At 39.1% G+C, this 26798-nt stretch overlaps 1 protein-coding gene across 1 annotated transcript in view; it reads left to right on the forward strand.

The window, feature by feature from the left end:
- Reln (reelin) overlaps nt 1-26798 on the forward strand; it is a 445708-nt gene that overhangs the window by 400903 nt on the left and 18007 nt on the right. Inside the window, 12 exon segments of the mRNA XM_021253949.2 lie at nt 6914-7054; nt 8290-8467; nt 9892-10085; nt 12231-12487; nt 16117-16271; nt 17132-17346; nt 20088-20265; nt 21818-21993; nt 22142-22248; nt 23297-23539; nt 24171-24346; nt 26693-26766. Of these exon segments, the coding sequence (XP_021109608.2) occupies nt 6914-7054; nt 8290-8467; nt 9892-10085; nt 12231-12487; nt 16117-16271; nt 17132-17346; nt 20088-20265; nt 21818-21993; nt 22142-22248; nt 23297-23539; nt 24171-24346; nt 26693-26766 (2094 nt within the window).

Below are 26798 nucleotides of genomic sequence, written 5' to 3' on the forward strand. Positions count from 1 at the left end.
GAGAAGCAATTTAAAAATAAGTTATGCTCTGTGTAATTTAGAACTGCATCAAGGAATAGGCTAAAAATGCTGTAGATGTTGAGAAATGGAAAACGGTGTTGAATGCCAGAGTTAGATAGGATCTCATGGGAGAGACAGGCCCTGGCCTTGAAATATGGATAGAAATTAAGTGAATACAGGCAAATCTGGGGAACCAGGCGAACGAGGCAGGGACCTGTGGACATGACCCTGGGGAGAAGCATAAAAGTGGCAGAGAGCTCATATCTGGAATGTTGTTGGTGAGGACAGTTGGGCTAACTTATGTCAAATATTGAAGCAAGGCAGAGGAAAACTGAACTATGGTATGTTTTAAGCTCAAAATATTTTTTCAAGAAAAAACGTTGTTAGACTCAAAAGAAGGTGGTGGCAAAGGTGTTACAATAATGACCCGTAGATGAAGAAGAAGGGGTAATCTGGGCTGCAGCTAACACAGAGGAAATGGGACATCTGTTTACAGAAAATTTCAAAGAAAGAATTGGCAAAACTCAGTCACTAACTTCTTCTCCATCATGCTCATCAAAAGATAACTCTAAAAGTATGAAGCCTGGAAGACTTGTGAGAAGGGGAAATAGAACTAAAGTTGATTGCAGAAGGGACAATATGGCAAATTCAGTCTAATGATGCCAAGTTAAAGTGTATATGGAAATGTCCATTTGCTAGAGAAATGGAGATAAGAGCCCATGGAAAGGTAATAAACTTCAGAGGCCCTAAGAATAGAGGTGCTCGCCATTGCTGTAAAGCTATCCCTGATCTCCATAAGGGAACTTTTAAAAAGAAAAGAGAGGACTCCCAAAGGTAATAGCATAACGAGTAGAAACAGCTACAAGAAAACCAGGAGATTCATTCAAGGAGACAGAAGAGTGAGAATAACATGGTACCCAGAAGCCAAGTGAGAAGAGATTATCAAGCAGGAAGAAATGACCTCAGTGACATAAGCTACAGAGAAGAGTGAAGTAAAAAGTTACTGGATTTTTTTCAATTAGAAGTTCATCAGTGACCTTCAAAGAACAGTTTCAATAAGCTACTGGAAATAAATAACAGCCTATCAGAACCTGGTATCCATGGACTTAACGACTGCATTAGTGTTAGATCATTGTTGATTGCCTAAGAAATAATGTCCTAGGAGAAATAGGAGTGGAAGAATGCCAAGAGTTCTTGAGAAACATTGAAAAAAAAAGATTAGGAAGATGCCAAAATCAGTTTCATAGCCCTTAATCTGAATCTGCCTCCTCTTTACTAACCCAGAACTAAAAATAACAGATGGCTCAAGTGGCATGGGCTTTGAAATGTCACCTGAGAACTAGGGTGGGTTGCTGGCAGGTCAGGTAACTCAAATCCACTGAGAAAGGGAGGAGAGAAGTGACCACAGGAAGGCTCCGGTTGACTTGGCTATTTTAAGGCACAGTTTGAAGTCGATCCATTCCTCCTACCAGTCCTAACGACCTAGCTGATACTGCCATCTTTAAAGATTAACTTCAGAATGTTGGAAGCCATGTGGCTTCACCCTTAGCCTAGATGCCACTTAATGTTTGCAAGAAGTTCCAGGGAAAGGTGATAAGCATAGGAGAGAGTAAGACCATAGGACTAAGATGATTGGGTGAGAGTTAAAGAGGGTTTAGCTTTTTGCTGGTAAATAAACTTAGAGAGTGAGGATATTTTTCAATGATATTCCCATGTACTGAAACTGCATGCAAAAGAACTTATCGTAAGGAAACCAAATAACGAAGCTTCATATTTACTGGGTTCTTCACATATCCAAGAGAGTTAACAGTATCTTTTTCTTTTTTTTGTACCCGGGATCCAACTTGGGACTTTGCACTTGCAAGGCAGGCGGCGGAACCACTGAGCTAAATCCCAAGCCCCAACACTATCTTTTAAAAGGCTTTTTGCAAGCATTCACATTACTGAACATCTTGTTAAAACTTTGCACCAAGCCAAAAATTATGGGACTTCTCATCTATTTATGCTTCATTTTGATACTCTGAGCATTGCTGCTAGTATTTTACCAAATTTTTTATGATCTTTCAGGACCACAGTATATAGTAAAATAATTTTGACTTGGGCATTCTGTTAAAACAAATCAAATGTATTTTCATATCTACAACAGAGGATAAAACTAATTCCAGATGTTCTACGTTTCCTCTAAGCGTTATTGCTATTGTTTTCAAAATGTTATCAGAGAATTGACATTTAGTTGTACTTTGTATATTGGTATATATAGATTATTAAAATTGCTTTAATAGTCAATCCCCAGTACCAAAAAAAATTTGCTTTAACAGTTAAATAAGTCATTCTCCATGGAAATTGTATTTCATGTTATAGGAAATTTTTTGTATTTGATGGCTGATCCAATGTATTTGATCCTTTCATTGGGCTTACATAGACTACCATAGTTTTTTATTATAATTATAATAGATATTACTTATTATAATTATCAGCAAAAATAACAGATATTTTACATAAAAATGATAGCCATTTCCTTTCATTTGTGACCCTCAAAAATTTTACTGTGATTTTAAAGGGACTATAGATTATTTTTCATTCAGATTTTTATCTATCTACAATCCAGATATACAAATTAAAGAGAATAGTTTACCAAGGCCCCATGTCCTTATTATCTAGCTTTGACAGTTATCAACCATGACCAAGGTTGTTTCATAAACAATACCTCTCATTCCTTCCTCCCATATATTCTGAAGCAAACCCTAACATCACACTCTTTCAACTGTAAGTGTTTTTGTGTATATCACTAGAAGAGAGGACTTTATAAACAAGTCTGTGATACCATTATCACTCCTAAAAATAAATAATCAATATCTTTCTCAATATTTATTCAGTATTCAGTATTCAAATTTCCCTCTCACAAAATGTACCATAGGTTTTTTCCAAGTCAGTATATAAATCAGTATAACTGGTTGAAATGTCTTTTAAGTCTCCTTTAATCTCTAGGTCCCTCTATCTCCCTTTTGTAGATTGGGACTAAAACACAGAGAGATCATTTGTTTTTCCCCAGTGTCTTACAATTAGTGGTTAGATGGGGTTATTTGTTCTCTGCCATGAGAAAAGAAAAGTCATTTGATGTGGCTTATGGAAATTCTTCTTTTGTTAACTCTGACTTTTTAGAGGTTTGATAAAGTTTTGAAAGATTTGCTTAATGGAAATAGCAAGAATAATGAACGAAGAGATCCTTTTTTCATCTCTATTGTAATAAACCAATATGTGACTTAAGTCACTGGGCCTCATTTTCTCTGCTAAAAGTGGGAGGGTTGGTATAAATTTTCTAGGCCTAGATATTTTGTGCACCTCTTAGGGACTAAAGAAATGTCAGGGAAGAGCTGAGACGGCTAAAGAAATATACATATATCTTAGTTACTTTTCTCATTGCTAAGACAAAATACCTGACACCCACAAATTAAAGGAGAAAAGGGTTATTTTAGTTCATAGTTTGTAGAGGTTTCAGTCCATAGTCAGTTCCAAGGCAGGGTGGCATGGAACAGGGGCATGCCAGAGGAGAAGCAGTCCATGGCAGGGTAGGCAGGAAGCAGTGAAGCAGCAGCAAGCAACAAGTGGTGAGCCTGCCTTCTCTCTGTCCCTTTATATTCCATCCAGATTTTCAGTGGTGCCACCTATACTCGGGGTCAGCCTTCCCATTACCCACGCCCAGAACTATGCTAAACAAATCAGTGGACTGATTTAGTACGACACATCCTTAATCTCAGTATCACACACCTTAGATCCAGCCAGCTCTGAAAAGCCCCACCTATGAGTGCATAAGGTTTTGGGGAGACATCTAGATACAAGCCACAACATGTATGGTTCCTCTAAGACAGCTTTGATCACGATGATGAGCAGAAGGAAGAGAGGAAGGGGAGGAGGGCTTTGTGGTAGATGGAATCCTCCTGAAGTAAAGAGCAGAAACAAAGACTCTGAAATGTGTATCACAATCTATTAAAAGTTGTGGGGAAAGGCGACCAGGAGACCAGTGCTGTTGGCAGTAACATTCTAACTTCTTGGCAATAGTTATTTATTAAGCAACATTTATGTAGCACTTACTGTATGCTGTACATGGGGAAAAAATAGTGCAACTGCAGGAAAAAAAAAAAAAAGCAAAGGGAGAGATTTCAAAGATCTGTAAAAATGAGAAATCTGCTCTGGGCCACGTTCCCTCTACCTGAGGAAGCAGCAGCTGGTGGTGGCCATCATTACAAGGAATCTTTGGGACAAGTGATGACACCTACCGAGGGATAGACCCAGACACTTGGAGCCCTTGATGAACATGTACTAATTAATTTTCACAACCCCCTTGTGAGCCAGGCAGTAGCATTTTCCTAGTTGTACAGACAGGGCAGTGTTATCACATGCAGATAAGCAATTTGCCCCCTTCGCAGGGTAAGGCTGTGATAGGGCTGGGAATAAGAAGTCAAATGCAAAGGCTCAGAGGTTCAATTCAACTTCCAGGCTCTCATTTTTAACTTATATTCCAGTGAAGGTGTTTCCTCTTCTTATAAAATAATATTAGGTAACACATATGTGCTTGTTTTGTGGGCCCATAATTACCAGATACAGCTGTTCCTTAAGGATATAAAATAAACACATTTGAGTTAGGGCCTTACAAATCTTCAGATTTAACCTCTTCATTATGTACTTTAAGTTACTCTCCAGGAACAGGGGAGACAAACTAGAGCCGTTCCTCCCACAGCCAAGTGTGGTTTTAGAACAGTCTTCACTGGGTCTCCCACTGTATCCTTCTCTGTGGAGCTCCAGAGAGTTGCACAAACTGAGCATGGAAGGGCTGGAAATCCCCAGAAAGGCTGTCAACTCCAACAATGCATCTGGCTCTTAAATCTTCGGCGCCACCTCTCTGTGCGGTGGTTGCCCAGACTGTGATTAAACACAACCAGTGATCAGAAAGCCACCACCTGCTGGACAGCCTGTGCCTCCCCTCCACTCCTGGGGAGCTCTCCGCCCTCCAACAGCCATCAGGTCACCAGCAACCCCACCCGGCACAACACTGACCCCAAGCCCTGCCTGTCCACGTTGCAAGAGGATTCACATTTGACTTTTTTCAACATCTTCATTTCTTTCAACGTCATATTCTTTCAGTAGATGCTTATAAAGTCTCACTTTGTAAGTGCACTTCAAATTCAAAGTGATAAGGACTTTGGTGCAACATGTATATGATATTAGAGGAATAAGGAAAGTTTACTACTTGTTTATTATCTATAAGCACTGAGAATACAAAACAATATTCACTAATAGAGTACCAAGATATTCCCTAAAGAAATACAAAGATATTCCAGCCTGTTCTGCGTCTTACACAGTAGAACAAATATAGACTATATAAATGTTGGCTAGGTATCAGAATACAAGAAAGTATGTGCTCTGAAAATAAGATGTTCAGCTGTGTTATTTACAAGATGCTGCTCCCTGTAAACACACACAGCTGTTAATAAATTCAGGCAGTAAAAGTAGTGGAGCCACTGAATTGCACAGCCTAGTGAGCAGCCAGAGGAAATCTTCACAGCATTGCTTACTGTGCACATGGTGGCCCCTGGATGGATACTGGCTCCCAGTCCCCATGGAGCTCTGCTCCGTGCCAGGTGCTGCACATTGAGTGTGTGATGCGACACAAAAGGGAACCCACCCGGCTCCCTCACAACTTAGTGTAAACATGGCAGGAAGTGACCAGAGAGAAATGTAGGCAGAGATGACTCTGCTGGGGGAACACAGGGGAGCTGGGTTACAAAGACAGTTCAGTCTGTGCATAGATACTCAGCAGGCACATGACAGGTTGAACTGTTGATTCTCCAGAATGAACATTTTAGTTCCAGGCTGTTTCTTTTCTATTTTATAACTTTACATAAGTGGTTGCCATTAGAAAATACAAGATCCTTGCTGTTGTTTGGTCTTTTTGTCCTGCCTAAAGCACGTATTCCTCAGTCAAAAGATTAACTACAAAACATGTATGGATGGACAGTGCCAGAGGAGTTCCCCTCCCAAGCTTTCTGTCACTTTGCCTGCGCCTCAGGTTGGATTTTACTGCCATCTAGCGCCTCTGAAAGTCCGTGTTAATTTGAGACACTCCCTGAAACTGCATTTTTCTGCTTCCCAAATGGAGAACCTCCCTGCTGATTTTACTTGGGTCGCTTTTAAATCAATATAAAATAAGTCTAGTTTTCTTTACCTCCCTCTCTTTTTTCTCTGTGCAGTCATCTTGGGCTTCATTAAGCCCTCTGTTTTATACTCACTCTGTCTCTAAGGCTTTCTTTCGCTGGGAACACTTCAGGAATGCTGGGTGAGGAAGAGCAGTGTGCCCACTGCACAGAAGTGTCTCGCCTAAGATCCAGCCCAAGTTCTGTTCCGAAGTTGAATGCAGAGAGGTTACAGCTGCTCAGAGACAGGCTTTCTTTCCTGGTTTAATTATACGAGTTCACCACAGCCACAGCCTGGGTGTCGCTCCACAGTGGTTCCCACACGAAGTTCAGTGTCCCCTTGTTCCCTTGAGGCTTCTAGTGTTAGGATTCATTTTAGCTTCTGGACTATTCTATTCTTACAGGGCTCAGAAAGGTCACAGGGGCCTGATACATGATGGGCCTGCTTTGCAGTTCACTCGGTTTGGCCTTGTTAACCAAAATTTTGCCTAGGACAGTGGTGGCAAACCTATGGCACATGTGCTGCAGCCAGCAGTTTGTTATTGAAAGCTCTAAAAGGTTCACTGTCACTGGCCTGGGACATTGCAGTTGGGATGGTTCTCTTCAGCGTGGGAGAGGGAATATATGTGCTTTTGTGTTATTCTTCTCAGTGCACCTGTTCGAACATGTTAGGGCACTTCCTCTTTTCTGCTGCATCCTTCACTGTAATTCTCTCTTCCAAGGTCCCAGGCCACTCGTTTCCGTTGGCATCAACCAGCTCCTTTTGACAAGCAGCAGACCTGGGCCATAGACAACGTCTACATCGGGGACGGCTGTGTAGACTTGTGCAGTGGCCACGGCAGGTGCATCCAGGGAAACTGTGTGTAAGTAGATGTTTTTCTTCCTTTTGTCAAAAGCTCCTGATTGACATTCCCTCTAGGAGATTTTTCTGAAACTGGTTTTTGAATCACTCCCAAGCTGCCTTAAGTTAGACATTTTTCCTGAAATAGGATTTTGAGCTAACCATGGAGTTGATGGATACTGTATCATCACTCTTGCTTAGAGATTAGGAACTGAACAACAGCTGCCTCATCAGGAGAAAGCTAAGTTATAATTGACTATATTTTATTTCCTTCTGTGTTTCTGTGATACACTTGAGCCTTGAAAAAAGGCATTAAAAGAGGTTCCAGAGTTCAGTACGTTCTGACTAAAAATAATACATCATATGTATTTTTCTCACTCAGCTCTGACTATATGTAAGGATATACATTTATCATGTTTCGCTTGGTATTCCCACATTGTTTGCATAACAAGTATATTAATGTCTGAACAATTCACCAGGCTTTTTTGATGGAAATGCCTGGTATATTATTCTTAGAGAAGCTTTGCATCTTGCAAAGAATCTGAAGTGAAGTGTGTGTATGGATGTATACACATGCGCTGTAGGCTTCCGTGTTTTATTTTCAAAGAATGTGCTATTTGATGAGGGTGATATGACTGAAGATCCAGATGGAAAATTCACAGTCCCTTCTCTGCTAATCTCCACGCCCCTGGGAAGTCTTTCCTTTGATCAGTGATGGCAGTCCACGTCCATTATGGCCCTGGAGACCCTGGGGCCTCCCAGGCCTATGTTCATTCACATCCCCTTCCATCCTGGCCGGGGTAGTCAGTCCTTTGGTCAGAGATGGCAGTTACCGCCCAGAGCATCTTCTGCTTTGGAACATGGCCTCTTGTATTCCTAGTTGACCCAAAGCTTCTGTTAAAAAGAGCAGTTTCATAAATTAAGAGGACACAGCAATTTAGCTCAGCAGCTGCAGTTGTCAGCCATCCAGACCTGGGTTGTAAAGACTGGGCTGCAGTAAATTCTTTAAAGTTGCATCTTTCTCTCCACCTATGACCCCAAATCCAGGAAAATTTAGGAAAGCCTGGAGGCAGTCGGTTCACAGCTTGTTTCTATCCTGAAGCCTCGTTAAGGAGAGGAGGTAAATTCTGGCCAGCTCTGTGCAAGTCAGTAGCCTTTCATCGTCCCGGACTAGAAGAGTTGGCTGCACTAACAGAGAACGCACTTGCAGGGGCTTTGTTTGATGTTGGCTTTGCCTTTCTCTTTCTCCACACCCAGCTGTGATGAGCAGTGGGGCGGCCTGTACTGTGATGAACCCGAGACCTCCCTTCCCACCCAACTCAAAGACAACTTCAATCGCGCTCCTTCCCACCAGAACTGGCTGACTGTCAACGGAGGGAAACTGAGTACCGTGTGTGGAGCTGTGGCTTCCGGGCTGGCACTCCATTTCAGCGGGGTGAGGGCTGAGCTGCTGGTCATTCGTTTCCACATCCTCTGAGTTTCTCCCTAACCGTTGGGTCCCTTCCAAATTTTGATGGGAAAATAAGATGCAGAGTTCATTACTCGAAATTCGCAACCCTGATCTGAACTTGCAACCTTCCACAAGTCAGAAAATATTGAATATGTCCCATATTTTCCTACCACAAATCAGCCGAGATACTTTAGCTCTGCAGGCAAGGATGAGCATAGGGTGCATTTTGGTACTCAGTTTAAAGGACATATATGGATTCCCATCCAGGAAGAGGCTTACATCTGGAAGCTTTAATTGAAAACTCCTGAACTTTCAAGATATTTGAGATTTAAGGATCCAGAAATCTGGAAAATGAGCTTCAGTGATTCCTGAATTTATTAACAACAATTAAACCTTTCCAAAATTACTCAAGAAAAAGCAGTTGTCAGTAATTACTAGACATTTGTATTTACAACATATTATTTTGTCAGTGGAATCTACAATGTTGAGAACTTTCTTTGAGAAATTTTATAGTTGTTCTACTTTACTCCCAAGGATGACACTGTTTAAAAATACGATTTCTCCAATACCATGACTAGATAGGCAAATTAATATTTAAATGATAACAAATTTGTGATCAACTCAGTTTTCTACCATTCCCTGTGTTAGAGTTTGCACTGGTACCAATAAAGTGTACTACTTCAATTCAGTGTTTTAGCCCAAGTGTAACAAGGAAGCATACGGTATAGATTTTTGCAATCATCACTAAGAATGCGATGCTTGAGATATTCTTTCTAATTTACATGGAACTGTAAGTGGCCTAGATTTTCACATGTGTTTAACTACAAAACACCTATTAGCAATATTAGTCAATTAATATAGATGACATTAAAATCTGCTAAAAATGATTTAAATAAAACATTTCAACTAGCTCTAATTATAAGCAAATTACATGACAGTTTTAGATGTAGTCATTTTAAAACTTCCTATTTAAATAATCCTCTTGATATGCTATTTCATTAATAACTGGTGCTATTTTTTTAAATCTAATAAATGGCAATCAATAACTGGAAATAATAGAAACAAGATAGTTACTTTAATTCCATCCTTCGTCTTGCTTTTAATATACATATATTTTATGTAATATATATACATATATGGAAAATCTCCTTAGAAAATGTGACCCCCTGTAAGTAAGTCTCGAATACTGAAATTCTAAAGTTCGGTGAACATTCACTGAGTTCCGACCATATAATGAGCACCAGGCTGGGAGCTAGCATAGTAGGAGAGCTAAGAAAGTCAGGGCCATGATATCACCCAAATTGTATTACGCAAGACATATTACAAGGATGGAAACCAGAGGGAGTCTATAATCTGCAATCCCAACTCCTTATCACTGCTTTTGTCTTCTCTCTGCTTCTTTTCCTTAGGGTTGTAGTCGATTATTAGTCACTGTGGATCTAAACCTCACTAATGCCGAGTTTATCCAATTTTACTTCATGTATGGATGCCTGATTACACCCAACAACCGTAACCAAGGAGTTCTCTTGGAATATTCTGTCAATGGAGGCATTACCTGGAACTTGCTAATGGAAATTTTCTATGACCAGTACAGTAAACCTGGGTTTGTATTCTATTTTATCTCTAATAACTTGGCTGTTAGGCAAAAATGCATGCTAAGGCTACCAGCTATCAGTGTTGGAAGACTGAAGGGGGCTTTTAAGTTACTCTTTAGTAGCGGATGCCTCTCATATTGACAGGAAGGAATGTTTTTGGTTTGGATAAGCAGCTAATTTGCATTTTTATTTTAAAAGCAGTTAGTTTTCACATCTCAGAATAAAATGAAATATGCTATCACAGTGCCATCAGTAAATAAACCCAGTCCAAAAACCCATAAAAATGAATGATAAAAATGAATGAATGAATCATTATTTTCAACATTTGGAGAAAATGGAAACAGAAAACAAATATTTTTTTTTGTACTGGGAATCGAACTCGGGACCTTGTGCTTGCAAGGCAGGCACCAGAACCACTGAGCTACATCCCCAGCCCAAGAAAACAAATATTTATATACTCTCACCCAGTTTTAGAGGATTATAAACTAGAGAACAAAGAGACACAATAAGATACAAATTCCTTAAGAAGCCTAGATTCCATTTTTAAAGTATTCTTTTAAAACCTTGACAATATTTAAGTCATTTAAAAATATATGTATATTTTGTTTAGTGCATGGTGAGAGATATAGGTCTAGTTTAAATCTTTGGCAAGTTGAAACCAAGTTTTTCCAACACCATTTATTAAATAGGCTATCTTTCCTCCAGTGAGGGTATTTGGCTCCTTTGTCTAACATGAGGTGGCTGAGTGTGTCTGGAATTGTTGCTGCATCTTCTAATCTGGTCCACTGGTCCTCGGGTCTGTTTCTTTACTAGTACCATGCTGTTTTTATCACAGTAGCTTTGTAGTATAGTTTCAATTTGGGGATTATGATACCCCCTACCTTGTTTTTGTTGCCTAGAATTTCTTTATGCTATTCTAGGTCTCTTCTGGCTCCAAATGAATTTTTGGATTGTTTTATCCAGTTCTGTGAAGTATGCTGTTGGAATTTCAATTAAGATTGCATTGAATCTATATAGCAGCTTTGGAAGTATGCCCATTTTCACTATGTTGGTTCTTCCTACCCAGGAGCAAGAGATGTCTTTCCATTTTCTGATACCCTCTTCAATCTCTTTTTTCAGAATGCTGTATTTTCAGAGTAGAGGTCTTTGATTTCTTTCCTTAGGTTGATTCCTAGGTATTTCTTTATTTTTTCTTACAAATTAGAAAAGTCAAAGAGATTATTAAAGAGGAAAAGAACATGTTGATTCAAGTGAGAAGAGATGGAAAAAGGAGAGGATAAGAGAGAAAGGAAGGGAAGAAGAAAGGAGGGGAAGAGAGGAGAGACACATAGCCCATGAAAGAAACAGATAGTCCCTTAGTACATGACAGGGCAGGTGCAGGCTAAAAAAGGAGTAAAATAAAAAGAATCTTATAAATGATAAGTTTGATTCAGTAAATCAATTAAGAATTGGTTCATCTGTACATAACAGAAATCTCTAAGCAACTTAAAGAAATTATTCTCCCCAACAGAGAGAAGTTGTGAATACAAGCAGTTTGATACATTCCTGGGTTTTAATGCATAATTCTGATTAAGGGATATCTTAAACCCTGTTTCTAGCTCATAAAAAGTTCATGTTGGAGCATGGAGACACATGTTTCTGTCTCTCTTTGCTGACCAAGTCCGGGAGTGCGTGCTGGGCCTGTCAGAGCATTTCTCCCTCAGTGTATCTTAGTGTAATGTTTTCATTAAAGCATGTTAAAAAATAATGTCTGTACCCTAGACCACTGATAGTGTGCCTGGTGCCTCAGGCTGACTGCCCCAAGGTCCTGCCATAGGTGGTGTTCATATCTAGGCCGGCTGCTGGTACTTGGGGGATGAGAGTGAGAACAAGGAGGCCAAAGAAAGAAACAGAAGAAACCAACCCCTGGGTGCCATGGGAGGAGTCAGTGGCTGTCTCCCCGAGTGCTCTCCAGGGGCAATTGGAGTAAGCAGGGGGCTCTGGGATGCTCACAGTTGCTCACACTTTGTTTCTCAATTTAGTGACTTTGTAATTCGAGCTAGTTTGTGGCTTTTAAAAAATTATTTTACCCAGTGTCCTCCCCTCACCTCCCCTGTGACGTGGATTCTATCACGGGTTGTGGATCACAGGAGGTATCCACTGTTTTCTTACAGATTCGTGAACATCCTCCTGCCTCCTGACGCCAAAGAGGTTGCCACTCGCTTTCGCTGGTGGCAGCCCAGACACGACGGCCTGGACCAGAACGACTGGGCCATCGACAATGTCCTCATCTCAGGCTCAGCTGACCAGAGGACCGTCATGCTGGACACGTTCAGCAGCGCGCCCGTGCCCCAGCACGAGCGGTCCCCCGCCGACGCCGGGCCTGTGGGGAGGATCGCCCTCGACATGTTCATGGAGGACAAGACAGCAGGTAAGCGGGCCCCCAGCGCTCGGTAAAGAGGCGCTGGAGATGCCCGCCTCTGGGTGCGGGTCTTCTCAAAACAGTGCAGTGTGCACCCTGCCAGACTCTCGCTGGGGCAGACGAGTGAGAAGAGCGTGCGTCCTGCTCAGCTCCCCGCAGCCGTCCTGGTTGACACTGGAATTGAATTTTCTCTTTCATGAAGCCAGCTAGTGTGTTCTGATGGCATTCTGTAACTTTATTGACAGAATAATTATATCTTCTTCGAATATTTTTATTTTATGCTTCCGGTTCTCTACTTTGAGTAGAAAGCCAACCTTTCCTGATCACTTGTTTTAATATCCAATCAAATGCCCTGTTTGCTACGTGTTGTGATTCAGATCAGTCACGTGCCAGGTTTGCTTGTCCTCTGTCTTGCTGTCCCTCATTCTCAGAGTAGTTCAGTGATGCTGGCAAACTAGGAAGGACCTGTACATTCTCTTCCCACTTTCAACGTCTTGTTTTCATTTCATGATGCTATTCCAGTAACTCTTTTTTAAGTGGAGCCTTATATGAAGTATGTATCTTTGCATGCCACGTGCTTTGACAACATGGTGTCTTAATTATGTATTTCATACTAACACTGAAAGTGTATCCAGATGGTAGCAATGGATATTACATCACTGAAGCTACTTAGACGTGGGACTGTGTTCCACCTACTCAACGCTAGCATCTAGCATCTAACACATTGCAGAAAAGACAATCTGGATAATTTTATAATAAAAAGACTGATAAGAGCCTTCCAGGAGAATGCTGTATGTGGGGACAACTTAAAATTTGAGAAATTTTAATAATTTAACATACTCAATTATTAATGTTTTATTGTAAAAGTAATATGTGTTCAAAATGTGAAGGTGAGATAAAACAAAATCATGAGGAAGAAAATAAAAGTCACCCAGGTGATAGCCCTTGTCAGTATTTTGATATATTTTTATTCTTTTTCTATGCTTTCATATAAACGTATTTTTGACAAAATTATCTTAAACTATGTATATTTTATAGATTTCTCATCATTTAGAGTTGAATGCTGAGTTTTCGCCATATCCTTAAGTATTTTTGAAAATAAAATGCTAATAGCTGTATAATATTTCATCATAATTTCATCATTGTTATTGCTGAATAGTTAAGGTAATTTCATTTCATTTATTAGTGTATCATGTGACACTATAATATAACTACAAATATTTATCAAAGAATCACGTTTGCAAATAGAAAAGCCTTACAGTGTCCTTCATCATTATCAGGTAGTTTTATTCTCCTAAGAAGTATTCTGTTAAGATCTACTCACATAGATCTGATTCAAGACTTTGCTAAATAGCTCATCTACTTTTTCCTGGGTAATGGTTTACATAAATGAGTTTGCAATCATAGAATAATTTAAACACTGCTTTTGTATGAATTAAAGCAAATACAGATTGTTTTTCAAGTACCCAAAATACTGATTTTTACTTTAGACTTAGTTGGTAATATAAAATTGAAGGAACAAATTTTCTGGCCCCTATTTTGCAAAAATAGTGTTGCCATAAACTGGAACATCTATGTTCAGAAGTAGCTCCTGATATTGCAGAAGAGATTGATGAGTTCGTTGATTTATCCACTTTCACCAGCACTGCAGAGTTCTAGCATAAAATGAAATGTGCACCATAGGAAAAACTGACTCAAGATATTCTTATTGGAATTCAAATTTCTGTGCACTTTGTCTCTTGAGTCCTGTATCTGTGATGTAGGATTAAACATGCCTCCAAATCCCACAGAGTGGAGACAGATAATGGTGCAGTGGCCAGTTGAATCTCAGAGATAAGCTGCTTGTTCTACCACATGTGACAGGCTCAGACAAAATCAGACAGACACACCATGGGCGAAGGCTGAATCGCAATGAAATGCCTCGCTCTCTTCTCTGGGCCTCCGAAGGCACCCAACTCCACTGCCTGCACGCTGGCCCCGAGCCTGCAGCTGCACCTGCTCCTGGCCACTGTCGATGTCCAGCAAACATCCAGAGAAAAATTGGACCTGGGAGATGAAAGCATATTATTAATTAGATGCAATTTGTGGATATATTTCACTTCTAGCCTTTCTGGGGTAAAAACCCTGAAGTAAAAACCCTTCTTCCAGAAGAGAAAGGGAATTGCAAGGGACATGTGTGCCCTTGGAAGAGAGAGGCTCAACTCACAAGATGCCCTCTCCATTAAGCCCTTCAGTCTCTCTGTTGGATGCTTGCTTTAGACTCTTCCAAATCTATTCCATCAGTACTTTTTTGGTTTTTTGCTTTTTTGAGTACATTTCCTCCAAATTACTTGTTTAGAAGAGCCAAGATTTCTTAGAAAGAATTATCTGCTCATAATACTTACTTAAATATCCATATGTAAATATTCAAACATTAATAACATTATTGAGGTAAACTTAAGACAGCACTGTTTTGTAGATAATCTGATAAATAATATCTTTATAACACTGTACTTTAATTTCTGCCAAATTAAATACAAATTCACAGTTCAACATTTAAAATTGTATGTTTTGGATCTGGATTTGGTAAAGCGATAATGGGTAGGAAGACAGCTTCCCATGTTTATTAAAATTATATATTTTGGATCTGGCTTTTGATTAAACAGTAATGGGACAGCTCCAGACTTAAAGGTAGTCTGTATAGCAAATTGTACAATGCAAAGTTTTAACTTTTTCAACTAATTTCTGAAATCACTTGTTTATCTAATTAAATAGATTGGTTTCCAGGATCTAGGGAAAGGGAAAATAGGGAATCACTTCTCAATAGGTATAAAGTTTCTGTTATATAAGATGAATAATTTCTTTATTTTTTTGGTACCAGGGATCGAACTCGGGTCCTTGTGCTTGCGCAGCAGGCAACAAAACCACTGAGCTAAATCCCCAGCCCTAAGATGAATAATTTCTAAAGATCTGCTATACAACAGAGTACCTACAGTTAAGAATATATATCATGCACTTTAAAATACATTTAGGATAGATTTCATACTAACTGTGTGACACACACACACACCACAGAAATTTTTGAAGGTGATGGATATGTTTAGTACCTTGGTTGTGGTGATGGTATCACAGGTGTGTGCATATGTCAGACTCATCAACATGAATATATTAAATGTGTACAGTGTTTGAATATCAGTCATAACTCAATAAAGATATAGAAAGATTTCATTACCGACTTTTTGACTACCCAGATGCTACCAGAATTCAAATTAAAATGGCCATCTCTCTTCCCCATCTTGTTACTAAAATGTCTTTCTCTTCTTCAGACGTTACTTAAAAAACTAAAACTGTCAAACATTGCACATACATTCCCTTTTGATTTTCGCTTACAACCCATACAATAAAAAAAATTCTTTTTCCCAAGAATACATGAATATCTACACATGTGCATGTGCTGAGAAAAGGTAGTGGGCATGTCTCAATCATCCCAGTATCCACGTTGCTAAAATGAAATGCTTACATTAGGGTGAGTTGTATGTAATGCAGTGTATGCAGGGGGGGATTCCTACTTAAAATAATTTAGATCTTGCTTGATGTGAAAATTTGCTTGAAGTATTTTTGTTATAAAGTTGTCACAAGATTTTTGTCTGTTTTCTAAGTCAATGAGCATTGGCTGTTCCATGATGACTGCACAGTGGAGAGATTCTGTGACTCCCCTGATGGGGTCATGATGTGCGGCAGTCATGACGGGAGAGAGGTGTATGCAGTGACCCATGACCTGACCCCCACAGAGGGCTGGATTATGCAGTTCAAGGTGAAAATGTCATCGTCTTGTTTGCTCAATGATTCAAAGTGTTTTATTTCTGAACTATTTTAAAATGAAGCGTTCAGAAGAGTAAATGTGTTTCTTCTCAAAATTAAATACTACTAGAGCAAGATATTGGTAATAAAAATGAGAGATACTGGTTCCAACTCCCTGTCTTAAGTCATTATATAACTTAGAAAATTGTTTAAGATGATATTGAAGCTATAAAAGTTTTTGATTTTTATAAGAGCATTTGGATATTCTGAAGATAAAAAAATAAAGCATTAGAATTCATGCCATCATCTTTGGCAGATATTTTAGGTCAATCTATTTATTTTCTCTATGTAAATCCCAGTGTATTAACAAAAAAAGTCACTTTATGGCTGTCTCTGTTGACAAAGGTGCTGTGCTTTGTTAAAAATTCCTTCTATTATCACTTCATTGCATCTTACTTATAGTTGAAAGTGATTTATTAAGACTCATAAATTGTATGACAAAATAATAAAATTGGTAAAGCTGTTAGCAATCCTTCTTGGTCATAGATTCTGCCAAATTGAAGTGCCAGAACATTAACAGAACAATTTGTAAGAGGAAGCCAAGGCCTTCCAAGGCAATCTGCCAGCATGGCAGAAGCACAGTTTTCAGCTTCTCTCCAAACCCACCACACAATATATTTGGCACTTTTTCTAGTTTGTCACCTTGGGCAACCGTATTGACCTCCCCTGTCCATCATCAGAACAAATAATAAACCCTGAAGTACAGGATGGTGTATATCAAGTGACCAGCATCTTTCCTGCTGCCAATTCTTCAGACCAGAAACATGTAATATGGTTTTAATGCCTTGACAATCTCGATTTTCTCTTTATTAGATCTCTGTTGGATGTACAGTGTCTGAAAAAGTTGCCCAGAATCAAATTCATGTGCAGTATTCGACTGACTTTGGTGTGAGCTGGAATTATCTAGTCCCTCAGTGCTTACCCGCTGACCCAAAGTGCTCTGGAAGTGTTTCTCAGCCATCTGTGTTCTTTCCAACTAAAGGCTGGAAAAGGATCACCTACCCACTTCCTGAAAGCTTCGTGGGAAAGTAAGTGGAAAATTAAAATAAAGCCTGGATCCAAGCATCCAAAAGTCAATTAGGAACACTGTTGTCAAGTCTGAAATTGTGTGTAATTGTGGGTGAAGTGTTCTCTTCCTCCCCGATGCCAAGGGTTCTCTAGTGACTTCCGTGATGAGCTGACTTCAGGAGACCTCACACTGTAATCCTCAGAATTTAAAAACAAAAGGTCTTTGGCAGGCCTTTCCATTTTCCACACCCCAATGTTATCAAGTGGGAACAGAACAATGATGGTCTTGGAGCGAGATAAAGGGTGTATGCTATCTTCCTGTCATCCACCAGGCATTTATACTTTCCAAATTCATGACAGAATAAGGAGCAAATCCTGACTCGTGCTACTTGTACAAATCCTAACCCTTCATGCTCTTTGTACAAGTATGGCTTATGGGTTTCATTTTTCTCTTCTCAAAGCATTATATTCCGCACCTGCAGTGAAAAGCAATTAGCCTGGAACAGTGGTGAGCCGAAACGATTATACCATGCTCTGGAAAGAGTGTGGATATGTTCATGTTCATTCCAAAAGATCACCCTTCTACTGTAAAATTAAGAAAAGAGATGCATTAAACAAAAATGACAGGTGCACCTCTAATGAATTAATCATATAGTCTGAGCAGATGAAAAACCTTCTTGTGAAACAGATTATGATATATGATCAGAACACACAGAGCATTTGAATAGGGTACCTACACAGTTTTTCCAGTGTCCTACGGATATCACTTACTATACGACCACTCACAGTTTTCTGGACTGGATCTAAAGGGCTTATTCAGTTAACATACTGGGAAATGATCAGAATGTTTTCAGGGGCAGATAACAGAAACCCAATTCAAATTGGCTCAATTGAATATGAAATTGATTCTCTCTATAATGAAAAAAACCCAAAGACAAGTGAACTCTAGGTCCAGTTAATCTGCAAGTTCAATAATGTCTTCAAGGACACTATTCTTTCTTACTCCCTCATTCCCTGTGATACTCATTTCTCAACTCCATTATTGAACATATGATGGCAGCTAGAAAACTGTAACAGACATCTCTGCCCAGTACTAGCATGCTATGAGTGGCACATGCTTCTTGTTTCCTTAATTCAGCTATGTTGTTTTATATCAGGAGTCAGACTGAAGCCCTATGTGACTCAAATGGGCATGTCAGCTAGCAGAGTTGGGCTAGTATTGCTCCTTTGCTAATAGCTGTCACAGAGGCCTAAGTCCTGGTCTGTGAAGTAGCAGGGCTCTGCTGAATTACATGCAGCTGAGATCAGCATGACCCCAATTAAAATCCTTTCCCCTGAATTAATGGCTTCTCACTGACCCAATAGGTTGCTTGCTAATTGCACCTGGCCAAGGTATCAGTTTGTTCTATCCAAGCAAGATAAGCAATGCTTACTCTCTAACAGCCCTGCCTGGCGCCATCATGCCAGGTGTTTGGCAGGATTTCACTAGATGCCTTCAAATCATACCCAGCTCCCTATTCCTTCTCATGATTGTATTCAATAAATACTGGATTGCGTGGGAGTCTTTGTCTTTGTTGCCCAGAGTAGCATTGATCAGGTCCCAAGACCCAGCTTCACTCTAAGTCTAGTTTCCTGTCCTTATTCTTTAATTTGCCTTGTGCTGTCGTGGCTAACAGGAGGCCAGGACCCACTGCAGAGGTTCTGGCAACATCCCCTTCCCCATTCCCTATAGGAAACTGGAGCAGAATGCTTCTCACCTATGTCCAGTGACAGAGAGAAAGAGTTGTTTTTCTTTCCTTTCCAAGAGCCAGCATAAGCACCTTCTTTCATCCATTGGTACAAATTAGCCCATTTCTGAGCCGATCAATATATAGACCATTATGACGGTGATTATCTTGTAGGGTGAAATGTTGCTGGGGAACCAACACAATGCCTATCATGGACTTGTTTGCCTTTCCTATTCTTACTCTCACTTTTAAATAATTAGGTACAACTTATGTGCAGTAAAATGCAGACATCTTGATTGTTAGAATCAGTGAGTTTTACCATTATCAATCCACATAAAACAAGATATGGAACATGGATATTGCCCCAAAAAAGTTTCTCCATGAACTTTGTACTCTTCAAATCAAAATTGTATAGTTTGTTTTAATACAAGATTAACTACGAGCCCTCTTTTTTCCTTGGAAGACAGTAAAGAACAATGATGAAATTAAAAATCTCAGGGAAATTATCTTTTAATATAAGCTTTTGGAAATTGTTTCCTAATTAGCATAGTTACTCTGAGACTATTGATTATCTCCAGGGAATTCAGAAGTTACTGTCTCCCGGCCACCTGAGGGCTGTGTGCATGGGCGAGGCTCTGTCAAAGACCCCTCTCCCCTGCTCCTCCACAATTTCAGAATTGTAATTAGTGAATCTAAATTGCCCCACAACCATTAAACTCCAGTTCATAAGAAACCTGATTTACAAAAGTGTCAGGTTTGTAATTTTAAATACTCCTATTGCTTGAAATCGAGATTACGTTGATTTTCATTTCGTTTGCAGAGTTTGCTCAGATATTTGAAAATTGAGCTAAAATCAGCTTTACAGTTCCAGTCCTACACGTAGAAAGATACTGGTGGTCAGAACACATTTTCTGTTCATCTAGCAGGAGTTTCTTAAATGTTTTGTTTCTTGAGCAGTGAATACACATGCAGCAAAATGGACCTGAATAAAGCTAATCTTGTTTTTCATTCCTTTGTTTTCACTTTGTCCATAGTCCAGTTAGGTTTCGGTTCTATCAGAAGTACTCAGATATGCAGTGGGCGATCGATAATTTCTACCTGGGCCCTGGATGCTCGGACAACTGCCGGGGCCATGGAGATTGCTTAAAGGAGCAGTGCATCTGTGACCCGGGGTACTCTGGGCCCAACTGCTACTTGACTCACACTCTGAAGGTAACACTGTGATCCTGGCAGGCCACGCCTGGGCACCACCTTATGTGTAAGACTAACAATCTGTAAGAAGATTCCCTGGGTCCCCAGGAAATAAATCCTCTGGATGCAACTAAGAAAACAAAAACATGTCTTAGGTTTCTTAGACTCAAGAATATTAGGATCAAGTTTCCCAATTCATAAAATAAACCAGACTGTGGGTTAGAGAATATAAACAGTATGATCTATTTTTTAAAGCAGACTTAAAGTCAGTTTTAAGCCTTTTAACCTCACTTTTTCAATTGATGCACTATTTGAAGAAGGATATTGTTATTCTTGCTACAAAATAAAGCCAATAATTAAATATGTTGTCACGAGAGACAACATTTTCAAATGGGCTTAAACAGGGCCTGAATTTTCACTCAGAAAATTCTATATTCTGATTCTGATTTGTCAGCTGCTAAAATATGGTCATATATTAGCAATAAAGAGGTCATTTCTGGATTTTCTAACTGTCACATTATTATTTAATATGCAAAGCAAATGCAACTGCACAACATACTTGCCACACACACTTTTTTCCTGGAAATAAGTAGCATGCATTCATCATTAAAATAACAGAAAAATGGCTAGGCTAAAAAAGCACAAAATTATTGAAATCCAACAAATGAGTGGTTAATGATGTAAATAAAACCTGTTCTGTCATGTTTTCTCCAAAACTTTGGAATTAAAAAAATATTAAAAATGAAATTGAAACAGTGCTCACGCATAGCTTCATAAACCACAAGAAATAATTTTAAATGTTGTTTCTTTTTCATGAACATTGAGATTTAATTAATACTCCTCATTTGGTTAAGAAATTATACAAATCTGCATTATTAACTGTGAGTCACATCTTTCTAATGAGAGTTTTATCATTAACCATGCACTTCTTCTAACTCACGTTCTTACATATAAACCTTCATTTATAAAAGCTGTATTCATTTGCTCAGTTAGTGAAGTAAAGTAAGACTGACGTGTGACTGTATGTCTTTACCAAGTTGAGTGGGTTTCTTTTTTTTTTTTTTTTTGGTACCGGGATCGAACTCGGGACCTTGCGCTTGCAAAACAGGTGACGGAACCACTGAGCTAAATCCTTGGCCCTTGATTCTTAAGTTTGAGAAAAAGATAGTCTGTTTAAACCATTTTAACCACACAGCTAACAGCTAGATGATAGTCCTAAAGAACCGGAAAAGTAAAGTTTTTCTGTATACAGTTATCCCCAGCCCTGGGAGTGTATTCTTAAGTAATTTTTTACCAATCGAACTGTTTCTGTAGTCAACAATTATTTAATTTTTAAAATTTCCTCTAGGCCTTAAATTGTAATTGTTAAGCATAATTTAAGTCGTTTAAAATGATCTTCAAGGTACGATAGAAAAGAAAATCGTGGAGACATCTTGTTGTCTTTTTAAAATATCTTTGGAAAAACACTGAAAATAACTCTATTTTTTTTTAAGTTTAATTAACTATATTGTCTAAAGTGTCCCTTAGTTATGTGAAATTGTTATCTTTAACCACATCTCACTTTTTCCCCCAGACTTTCCTGAAGGAGCGCTTTGACAGTGAAGAAATCAAGTCTGACTTATGGATGTCCTTAGAAGGCGGAAGTACTTGCACTGAGTGTGGAATTCTTGCTGAGAACACGGCCCTCTATTTTGGAGGATCCACTGTGAGACAAGCTATTACTCAAGATTTGGATCTCAGAGGTGCAAAGTAAGTCAATTTTTGGTTATGTTTACTTCAGTAACCAAATTGGCCCCAATGCAAGGAATACATGTGTGGATGAAGATTTTCCGCAGAACTTGAGTAGAGTGTTTGTTCTCATTCATTATTCTGATGGGAAGTATGTACTTGTACTTAGATTCCTGCAATACTGGGGACGCATCGGTAGTGAGAATAACATGACCTCTTGCCATCGGCCCATCTGCCGGAAGGAAGGCGTACTGTTGGACTACTCTACCAACGGAGGTGAGAGCCACACCCTGGAGCAAATCCCAGATGCCATCCAACACCCAAGCCACAGCTGCAAGGTCTTGCTGACAATGCAGATTGCAGATGTCTCGAAGAAAAAGCCACATATTTTGTCTGCATATGTTTCATACATGTTACTGCTGTTATGTAAAAAATCTACCCAAAAATGAATTGAAGAGAAATCACATTACAAAATCAACTCCAAACTTTATGAATAAAGAAAATACTTTTATGCATCAATTTAATCTTGATTATGAATGATACAATTAATATATTTCGTATAATTTTCTAAGTAAAAGATCATTTTTAAAACATTTTAAAGCATTTCAAAAGTTTTTATATCAACAAGCATGTAGTAAATACTATGAAGCATCCACAAGAAAACTTCATTAATTGTGAAAGATAATATTCTGAATTCATGAGTCTGTTGTAGAATGTTTTAATGAAATTGTTTCTTTCTTTTGGAATAGCTAAAACCAGATTAGGAATTTCATGAGATCTTTAGAAAATATGCTTTAGCAGCCAGATATCATTCTTAATATTAGCTAATGATAGATGAACCTAAAACATTTTAGCCCATTCAAAAGATGTTTTCTTAAGTGCTTTAAGCATTTCACCTGTAAGCTTATCAAATAATAAGAGATAAACTTCATGCCAATCCAACAAATTACAGTTGCAGAGAATTATAGTAGCTACATTTTTAAACACTGGAAGTCATCATCTAGAAACATGGGTATGTCTTATTATTTATGAGAAATAATGCCTGTAAGGATCTAGAGCTAAATTTTGAAAACAAAAAATTCATCAGTTTTACTTTGCAATATTTATTCTACCTCACTATTTCTAAACATCTCTCCCCTTATATCATGTCTCATATTGAAACCATGTTTGTAAGTGGCAATTACCTGCATTAAAGTCAGCAAAGTCGATTTGAATTTTCTGATTGGAGATTTCTTTGAGAGGCTTGTACTGTCTGCAGCCCTCTGTTGCTTGGTGGAGGGATTTTTCAAGATGGGTTACTATGCTGGCATATCTGTCTTTATAGGAATTACTTGGACTTTGCTCCATGAGATGGATTTCCAGAAGTACATTTCTGTCCGACACGACTACATCCTTCTTCCTGAAGATGCCCTCACCAACACAACTCGCCTTCGCTGGTGGCAGCCCTTTGTGATCAGCAATGGAATTGTGGTCTCCGGGGTGGAGCGCGCCCAGTGGGCCCTAGACAACATTTTGATTGGCGGAGCAGAAATTAATCCCAGTCAGCTGGTGGACACTTTTGACGATGGTAAGCCACAAGGCACCAAACCATTGTTTTCCTTGTCAGCTATTTGTCTGTGTGTTTTCAACTGAGTTACTACGCAAAGAGCACTGAGGAGAATGCCTAGCACATACTCCTGCTCAATAAATCTTCAAAGCTGGCTGCTTGCCGAAATGTCAAAGGAGACATTAAGTCTTAAGTCTTTAAGGTAGGAGAGTGTCTTACCTTAAATGTAATTTGGAATTATAACACCCCAAATAATGTGCATTCTTTTAGGAATTTCTGTTTCACAGGGATGCATATCGCAATCACTCAAAAAGTGCACCAAGAACTTTGTCAGGTGCACATTGTCCATTTTCAGAACAAGGTAATCATTATACTAGCAGGTAGTGTTTTTTTCTAACTTTGAGTTCTCATCTTGGATTTATATATTAAAGCAGTTAAAATAGCCAGGAATTTAGCTCAGTGGTTCCGCTGCCTGCCTTGCAAGCACAAGGATCTGAGTTCGATCCCTGGTACCAAAAAAAAAAAGCACTTAAAGTAAAAACAGTCCACAAGACTAAGCAAAATCTGGAACAGCAAGATGCCAGTGATTGAACAATAAACCAGTCCATTCAGGAAAATAACATGCCGTATTGCTTCCAACTTACCTTCACAGAAGGCGCTTCCCACGAAGAGAACTGGAGTTTCTACCCCAATGCAGTCAGGACAGCAGGATTCTGTGGCAATCCATCCTTCCACCTCTACTGGCCCAACAAAAAGAAGGACAAGACCCACAACGCTCTCTCTTCCAGAGAGCTCATTATACAGCCGGGGTACATGATGCAGTTCAAAGTAAGGGACAGCAGCTTTTCAAAACAATGCAGTGTTATATTTGGTGTGTCAGGGAAAATGCATATTTGAAAAACTATAAGTAAGTGATTGATTTCATTCATTAGAAGCCACTGTAGCTTATGAATGAAAGAGATAAGGCCTCTTTCACCAAGGCCTTTGTTCAAATATGATTATTTGAACACAGATAAAAATTTCTGGGAGGCTCAGGCAGGAGGATGGAAAGTTTGAGCCCACCCTCTGAAATTTAGTGACTTAGAGAGACCCTGTCTCAAGCTAGACGATTTTTTTTACAAGGGTAGGGATATCAGTCAGTGCAGAGGCCCTGGATTCAGTCCCCAGTAGCACACACACATACACACACACACACACACAATCTCTCTGAATGTGTTGGGATATAGCAAGAAATGTAACTGTATTATACCTCATATATGTATTTTGATTTCAGTTTCCCAAACCTTATAAATCAAAACTTCAGATATGTGCCTTTGTCTACTTCTAGCTTTCTGTAGCATTCTTATGTTGAACAATTCTCTTTGTCTCTGTCTCTGCCTGTCTCTCTCTCACTCGCTTGCTCGCTCTCTCCTTCCCTTGCTCCATCCCTCTGCCTTTCTCTTACTCTGTGCCTATTATGTACATTAAGCTTCTTCATCTGTACTTTTATTAATAGACATTCTCACCGCTGGAATTTTTTCCAATCTTCTGTCTTCAAGTATTGTATCTTGAAGAGCAAATCCCAGATCTGCATATCTAACCTTGAGTGAATCACTAACAATTAACTCAGTATTATTAAAGGTAGTATTTTTAAAGTCTGCCACACATTTCTACCATTTTTCTTTGGTGCTTCAGCTCAACATGTCCAGCCATGAACTTGGTACCTTCCCCCACCATACCAACGCCTCTTTCCTGTGTTCTTGTTTCTGTTGATGACTCCACCTTCTGCCGAGGAGCTAGCCTGAACTGTTTAACCGTTTTTGACTTTCCGCTTTTTACTTCTCACATCTAATCAGTTCTGTACCCTTTTAATTCTCACTTCCAGTGTTCTTGGCTTCCACCCGACCTTCTCTGCCTGCACTATTACCACCTCCATTCTTGCCCTCATTAAGCCAGTTGTCCTCGTCCTCTTTTTCCCCCAAATTTCTCTCCACCCCTACCTGACTGACATCACGGCCTGACTGAGGCACAGCCCTGAGGTCAGAATCCCACTCCTTAGAAAACTTCAGCAGCTCTCTGTTGCTTACCAAATTAAGATCAAACTTTAGACTACAGCTCCTGATCTGCCACACTCAAACCAACCTTTCTAACCTTATCACTCACTATTCTGTGGATTCTCCACTTGGATCTAAACACACTTCGTGCTGGGCCCTATACCAGCGTCTGCTCACATCCCCCTAAGTATCTCTCTCTAATCTATACCTCGCAGCCCCTTCGCATGCTTCAGAAGCAGCTCATATGCACCCTATCTGATGGATTGTTTTCTCATCCATTTAATGAAATGCAATTGCTCCTTCCTCTGAAGTACCATAGCATTTTATTTATATTCTTTAAGCTGCCATTGCCGTTATTAGACTATGCTCCTTATTCTCCCTTTGAATTCCAAGTTGTTTTATACATGAGTGTTTGGCCTGAAACTTTGGGCACCAACCTTCCCTGGAGTCAGTGCTGAAATAGGACTTGTTGATTAAGTACATGATTAGAATTTAAATTTGAATCACCACATTTTTATAGCATTTGTGCATTATTAATGATTCAAACATTTAATTGCATATACAATGGAAAACTTTTATTCATATGGAAAGGGAGAAATCCCTAAGAATGAATATTAAGTAATTAAAATTGCTATTTTCAATTCCAAATAAAAATTGAATAGTAGCACCAAGGAAGTTAGGATATCAGTGGAAATGTTTCGTACCAGTGAGATGTTCAATTTCTTTCCATAAATTCTCTTCACATTACTTTCTTCTTACCCAATTTTATTACTAATTAAACTAATAGAAACAGTACCTTATAAAACCATAATTCTCATCTCCTTGGAAAATTACATGTCCCTAACAGAACTCAAAAGAATGCATTCTTGGTGTCCTAGCACACTGCTCTGTAAAACCTTCTCCAGATATTTCTTGATTAACTATCAGAGTCATAATGGAGAGGGATAGGATTTCATTTACATTTTTATTAGTGCCTATTAATTTTACAAAATGTTGGGTTTCAATATGGTATTTGCAGATACACATGTAACATATATGGATCATATATCCAACCCCCCCATTACAAGGGATGGAACTTCCAATGAATGTCACTAATGTCATTTAGTCTTACCTGTGTATTGATTATTTATGTTTGCTTTAGATCGTGGTGGGTTGTGAAGCCACTTCCTGTGGTGACCTTCATTCTGTAATGTTGGAATACACTAAGGATGCAAGGTCAGTGAAATCATATTTTAAATTTTTTCCAA

Source organism: Heterocephalus glaber, unplaced genomic scaffold (genome assembly GCF_053883595.1).
Source record: "Heterocephalus glaber isolate CG9 unplaced genomic scaffold, H.glaber_assembly_v1.0 deba00000676, whole genome shotgun sequence".
NCBI classification, from domain to species: domain Eukaryota; kingdom Metazoa; phylum Chordata; class Mammalia; order Rodentia; family Bathyergidae; genus Heterocephalus; species Heterocephalus glaber.